The following is a 7026-nucleotide window of genomic DNA, read 5'->3' on the forward strand; positions in this document are numbered from 1 at the left end:
TTCTTTACTTTCATTAAAAATTGTTATTAGTTGTTAAGAATCTATATTTTATTACAAAATTGTCTATATAAAGACAAATATATGTATCATTTTTATTTGTTTTATAAATAAAAAAAAAAGAAAAAAAACAAATTGATCCTTAATTTTTTAGTCTGTGAATATTTAAATTCATACGAATTTAAAAATACATTTAAGTTCTTTGTCTATTCAAAATCTGGATACATCGATCTTAAGGTCTAATTATTTTTAAAAACTCTCTCATGTAGACATCTGTATCAACCAATTCAATACAATGAGAGTCACGTTTGATCTTTATGTTGGGTCTGACAAACTCAAATGAACAATAAAAATCAATGTATCCCGATTTTAAAAAAGTGAAAAATTTAAATGTATTTTTAAATTTTTAAAAATTTAAATATTAGCAAACTAAAAAGTCAATGATCTATTTATTCTTTTCTTGTAAAAAGATGTTTTGAAGGAGTGTTATTGATATTCTTCTATTTTATGAGTGCTATTGATGAGTCTGAGACAAAAAAAACATATGATAGTACAATACATGTGAATAAGTAATATCAAATTTTCACCAAAAATGTCAATAAGCTCAAAACACAAAATGATAATTCTCTTTTGCCCTTTCTTAGCGACAATACAAGCTATGAGCTATTTTCTTTCTTAAAATCTGAAAGTACACCACAGATTGCAATGCAAACAAAAATAAACCATAACGAGCTATTATGTATGGAAAGGAAACAGTAAAATTCCCAAAACTCTGTGCCTAATTGATTATGATTTTTGCTTTGTGTTAGTATCAGTTTGTGAACAAGCCGAACCGGGACTCTGCACTTCACACTCCTCTCCTTCAGATTCGCACTCAAACGACGTCGTTTCCTCATTCTTACTCTTCTCCTACACAAAAAAAAAACGCACCATTCCCGACATTCGTCAATCGCCAGTTTCTTCTCATCAATTCGTTCATAGAAGAAAAATGAAAACTAAAAACAAAACGTAGTTCCTAAATATTCCTAAAATTGAAAGTAGAATAAAATAAAATAGCGATTTACCTCTGATTGAGATTGAGATTGCGACGATGGAGCAGCTTCATTAACGATCTTTCCATGTTCCTTCTCTCTTAATGTTCTCATCGGAGAAACTCTCTGTTCCGATCAAAATCCAAAACAGAAAAAAACGATTTCAGAATTGAATTGAATCGAATGGAAGAAATTCTGAGAGAAACTGATTTTTTTTTTTTACCATGCATCGATATTTGAGCTCCTTCAAGCGGAACAAGCGATCAACCTCGATCTCGAACTTCTTCTGAAGCTCTCCTCTGTCTTCGAGCTCCTTCATCATGGCGTCGAGCTTCGCGTCCTTCTCCTTCAGCGCTGTCTCCGTCTTCTCCTTATCGATCCTCATCCTCTCCAGCTTCTTCTTGATCGCGCTCAGCTCCTCCGCCAGTGACGACGCCTCGGGGAGTTGCACTTGCACCAGAGCCAACGCAGCCGCAGTATGAGGAGGAAGAGTAGCTTCCGCTGCGGCTGTGATCGCGATAGTACGGTTCTCCTTGTCGCGGACGGGTGTGATCTCGCAGAGTGGTTCAGATTCGGGCTTGGGCTTGGGCTTCGGCCGGAGATCGACGGGCAAGTTGTTCTTCGGCTGGAGTGGCGTCCGGCCTGATCGCGGCCGAGGTTTCGGAGGTATGGAAATCGGAGTGTGAGTTTGTGTTTGCGTTTGCATTGTGGCGTGTTTGGATGATAGGTTTTTATTGTTATGTTTTGCAGCGAAGAAATGGAAAGTAGAATGGAGAAGGTGTTGGTGGTGATGGAAAGTTGAGTGAAGAGTAGAGTGTATTTTATTTTGAATTTCAATGGAGGGAGGCGCTAACGGCTAGTGCTTCTGTTTGTTCTTATTGGTATTTTGACTATTTTCTATGCTTTATTAAAAAAAAAAAAGTACTACATTGGATGCTCGGATCAATTTTTTCCCTTTGCTTTCTTGAAAAGAAAAAAAGAGGATTCATAATTTCTTATACTATTTTGATTAGGCTTGAACTAGATTTAATTTGTTGTTTGTCAACTAGCTAAATTCCTATATTGAGAGTTTGAGACTTGTTCCAAAACAAACCCTTGTTTGACCATTTTTGGAAGTTTTATAATGATGATGCTAGCAAGTTTGCCACCACATCTTGTTTAGCTGTGCCCCTCTAGTAGCATTTCTAATACTAATACTAAAAATCCAACAAAAAAGAGTATCCCCAAAAAATATATTGAAACTGGTGGAAAAATATTACTTATTATTACAAAAAGTAATCAATTATCAAATTTATTATTTAAAAAATTATTTTAATACATAAATATAATTTATTATTTATATTCTTATTACATACCAATCACTTTTTCAAGGCGGCAAAAGGCGATAAAAGCCGAAGAGAATGCTAAACTAAATAATATTAAAAACCAAAAAGTCTGAAGAAAAATCTATGAAACTAACTGTACAAATGCAAGCCTATTTTACACCATAAAGAAAATAAAAAAGACAATTGGTAATTTGGTATGGTATTTTTATGTCATCCTTGGTAGGCTTATTAAAGCTTCACTGTATTTTCGATTAAAAGGAGTATTATTACATGGGAGTTAGCGGACAAAACATGTGAATCAAAGATAGTCCATTGGAAGATCCCAATCATCTTCATTATCCCAATATCTTTGATTAGGTTTCTTTCTTCCAAGACTTTTCCTTCTCCTTGAAACTTGGCCATATGTCACAGATGGTTCAGAGTCATAATCTTCAAGATCATCCATTGAAACTCCTACATTCTGGTTGCCAAGAAACCCTGGGACAAGCAAATAGGTTGTTTTGTGATTAGCAAGACAAAATAAAGAAATGAGTCAATGACATTTCTTTTAGTAGCAATAATGATTACATAGCGATAGAGCGATGCTATCCAACTTATCCATTTACCGATAGAGAGACCTGTATCGACTTGGTGTACAAGATAAAATGAATACACAAGATATTTTTCTTCAATGTTTTATTGGGAAGTCAAAATCTTGTTCTGTTTCCTCGCTAGATTCTAAATCGTTGCCGGAGTAGAAAAAGAGCACCAACTATTTCAAAAGAAAATGAATTCAATAAAACCAAATGGACGAAAGGGTATTTTTGGAAGAAAAAATTTTAATTTTGACAAGAAAACTAAAACAGGACGAAATAAGACGTTCAGAATAAAAATAGGATGTTTCGAACGTTAGGGACAAAATCAAGACTTAGCCCAAATGTTAGGGAGTAAGACAGTATTTTACCCAAACTAAATGATATAATTAGACTTTTACCAACCAAATAATATAATTAGATGACTTCGCTTAAAAATCTATGGACAATAGCCATAAAACGGAGAAACCAAAATAAAGTATGAGAATCATAAGTTCCCATGTACAAGCCATAATAAGCATGGCTTGATATATAAGCAGGAATAAAAACTTTCAGCAGCTAAGAAACAGAAGCGAATTATATCACGAAGCTCTAATCAGAAAAGGAAGCAATGTTGCCGAAATCAATATCCTACTTAGTCCATTAGTCCTAAGGGCAAAAGAAAATGTAAAATGTGAAATAGTAATGTGATACACTCATACACTCAAACTTCCATTATTGAAATGAAGGTACCTTTGAAAGCCTTTGTATACGTGACGCTGCAGCTTCGCGAACCATAACAGCATCAGATACTACTTCCACTACATCCTCGACTAGCAAAGAGTAAGTACTCACCTAAAAGTATGGCAATCAAGAATTATAATTTGTAGACTAAACCCCTTAGGAGTCACAAATGATCAAAATGAAGGAATTGTGACTTGGATTTGTTAACATAGGATGTAGACTTCCATTTCCAATTGGATTGGCAACACTTGCATGCTATTTTTGAGTTCTGAACTTGGTTTTATTAACTTTACAAAGAGGCACTGACTTACCAAACTTGAAGGGATAATTGATAGTCCAAATGAATCAAGCTCAAGTTCTTCAACAGCACCTGAATTGAGGCTGAACGTGTATCCATGCACCTAAGAGTTTAGAGTTCCCTTATCAAATAATTGGATATAAATAAATATGTGAAATAAAAGTAGAAGAATAAACGTATAATCACCTTTCCAATATTCCGTTGAGAGGGTGTTACAACTTTGTATCCAACCTATCAAATAATAATATGATGAATCAATTACCATCTTAAAAATAGTCCTACCTTGTTTCAATTTTGGAAGTGTGGTAAAAGAGTGGCGGCACAACTAAATCATATATTAAATTAAATGGAACTGCTTCCCATGATGACTCATTGAAAAGGGTTAAGGCATGGGAAAAATCGTATAACAGGTATTGGATTTCGCTAGAAATTTAGAAAACCATGATGAAGAGCACTTTTCATTTTGGCACAAATGACCAAAATAACCGATCAGAACCAAAAGCATACATAAGACCAAAGGAGATAATATAAAAGTATTTGATCTTGAAGAAGAAATAAGAAGATATCTTCATCTTACTAACAAGTAGTTGAAAACTTGAACACAACCATTTAGGCATTTACAACATGATAGTTTATGGTAAACGGTTCCCAAGATCTGAAAAAAGGTTATCTCCGACATTTTTATGATACCACTTAGTTTCAATCCTGCATAATGTTTTGTTATCTCATTACACTTTGTCAATTATGAATAATCAATTCTCATTATTTCTACTTTAAATAAATGATACCAACTTCAAAAGACATCAGATATCACATTCACATAATTTGGAGCATCATCACTGTCTAACAAACAAGGATAGAGCAAAAGCATCTTACATGAACACAATTCATAATAACCTTTATTATTTAAGCAACACAACAGAGTGAGTACCACTAACAAATATCAAAAGAGAAGATTTCTCCAACATATTCTGCCAAACAGTGAACCCTACAATAAAGCTTTCAAGAGAAAATAATTCACAAGAAAGAATCATATAAAACTTTAAAACATACCAGGGTCTCCAATCCAACCATTTTAAATTCGTTCTCTATCATGCTTTCATCCGGGACAAGGACGACATCCCCGACCTGAAAAGAGAACCAACAGAACACTCAACAGCATTAAAAACACATGAGGTCACTAGCTTGCATAGCTAAAAATGCACACCACATTCAAGTAAGACCATAAGACAAGGTCGCAAAACCATAGTACAGATTCATATTGGAATATAGGGGCGTTGGAAATTTCGGACAAAAAGCTTGCTCAGGAAGCATCTACATAATTTAACTGGTAGCGAACCCGAATGGTCCTCTCTACATGTTATTGCCGGGTCCTCTCTACATGTTATTGCAGGCAACAGAACTCCTCCAAAAGTGAAACAAACTAAAAAATGGTGTAAAACACTTGTAGCAAAGCATACACACATTAAGCATTCAAAATGTGTTATTCCAAAATTTGTTATACCTGACTAATGTCCTCCAGAAGGAAGTTATCTGCATCCCCAGAAAGCAAGTTTGGCCTCATCTCCACAAATAAAACCATCCACTGCACATGAAATTCACCAAAAGGAGATACATCAATAAATGTGTGCTTAGACTAACATAGTTTAAGTTCAACATAGCTAATAATCAATATCCAAACATGCTTAATGCTTCCACCCCAAAGAAACAGGTAGCAAACCAGGAAAACAAACAAACATTATAAACAAATTCCCCAAAAAAGCATGCTTTACATTTATAGCTTAAGAAATTGTCACTCACAGCGGTGGTGTCAACCCAAAGCTGAGTAACAAACCCCAAGCTAAGAGTTATACTAATGACCTGCTTAGCCAACAAATTGGACCTTCTAATTACCTCTTTACCCCTTCTAATCCCATCCTTACCACTAAATTTCTCAACTTTAACATCATCTTTCTCAAATCATCATTATATCATCATTTGCAGCACCACCCTGAACCTGAACCTTAACCAAATCATCGTCGTCTTCAAACACCATCAAATGGATCATCCATTTCTCTTGAGTCCCACACCATCAAATGGATTATCACTATCAGCAATATCCTTTTCACCAACTGAACCATCACCAGTAGGGTCACCCTCCAAGCCCAAATTCTCCACCTCTCTCTCATCAAATCCAAGTTGTTTATTGTTGCAGAAGCTATAACCACCGCCCCTTGAGCCTCTTCCATGGACTCTTGGACCCATTGAAGAAGCAACTACAACAAGGGTGGCAGTGGTTTTTGAGAATTCTTGAGAGAAGGGTACATGGGAATTTGAGGTTAGGCATTGATTATTGCTGAGAAAGGGGAATCTATGAGATTCTGGGAGTGAGATTGAAAGCGGGCTTGCGGGAAGAAGCTCAGTTATGGTGAGTTGTGAATAGTGAGAGTTTGCAACAAAAAGCAAAGATTTTTTATGCATTGAATTAGAATAGGGCAAATTCTTCGGTGTAGAAGGCCTGTTAAAATCTACAGGTATAGATTGGTGTTGGCAGCTGCTGGTTAAGACAAATGTTTTAGAAAAAGATATCTTCTGCATCTTTTGAAGTTTTAATGCAGGAAGAATAGGCTACTTTATATTATTGGAAGCGGTTTCATGTATCGTTGTAGTTTAGTAGAATATTGTTGTTCTCATCATTTCAACCAATAAAATTTGTAATAAAATATAACGAAAGATGAGATGAAAGAGAAAATTTTATAGGTGAAATTATTTGTTTGAAAAGCATAGTAAAAAAGTAACTTGCACTTTCCTTCATGTTATTTGGAGAGGGCTTGTTATGGCTTGGGATTGCAAGTGCAAAGAGGTCATATGTGAAACTGATACGTTTCTTCTTGTTTCGCGAGGGACAACCAGCATGATTAGGAATGACTCTGATCTGCTTGACAAAATCAAAGAGATGCTCCAGCGCAATTGAACAGCTACTTTAGTGCTCATCCAGCGAACAGCAAATAGAGCGTCTGATTTAATGGCTAAGACTGCTGTTTTAAACAAGCAGGTGTATCTAGAGTGGTTACTGCCTCCTAATAATTTAGACATTATTA

At 35.2% G+C, this 7026-nt stretch overlaps 2 protein-coding genes across 4 annotated transcripts; both read right to left on the reverse strand.

Annotated features, from left to right (window-relative positions):
• Nucleotides 1-559: 559 nt before the first annotated feature.
• Nucleotides 560-1866, reverse strand: LOC112743862 (uncharacterized). Its single transcript, XM_025793240.3, has 3 exons — nt 1252-1866; nt 1062-1154; nt 560-906 (listed from the first exon to the last, which is right to left on the reverse strand). The coding sequence occupies exons 1-3, from the start codon at nt 1732-1734 to the stop codon at nt 784-786; spliced, it is 699 nt and encodes a 232-aa protein (XP_025649025.1). The 5' UTR covers nt 1735-1866; the 3' UTR covers nt 560-783.
• A 408-nt stretch (nt 1867-2274) lies between these two features.
• Nucleotides 2275-6565, reverse strand: LOC112743863 (uncharacterized). 3 transcript variants are annotated; one of them, XM_025793243.3, is made up of 7 exons: nt 5840-6565; nt 5451-5531; nt 5000-5074; nt 4133-4177; nt 3960-4049; nt 3658-3759; nt 2275-2830 (listed from the first exon to the last, which is right to left on the reverse strand). In XM_025793243.3, the coding sequence occupies exons 2-7, from the start codon at nt 5526-5528 to the stop codon at nt 2807-2809; spliced, it is 414 nt and encodes a 137-aa protein (XP_025649028.1). In that variant the 5' UTR covers nt 5529-5531; nt 5840-6565; the 3' UTR covers nt 2275-2806. The 3 variants fall into 3 exon arrangements, with proteins under 3 accessions (XP_025649028.1, XP_025649027.1, XP_025649026.1); XM_025793242.3 differs by having other exon boundaries at nt 5747-6533; XM_025793241.3 differs by having other exon boundaries at nt 5869-6509.
• Nucleotides 6566-7026: the final 461 nt, after the last annotated feature.

This window comes from Arachis hypogaea, chromosome 14, assembly GCF_003086295.3.
Source record: "Arachis hypogaea cultivar Tifrunner chromosome 14, arahy.Tifrunner.gnm2.J5K5, whole genome shotgun sequence".
Lineage (NCBI taxonomy): Eukaryota > Viridiplantae > Streptophyta > Magnoliopsida > Fabales > Fabaceae > Arachis > Arachis hypogaea.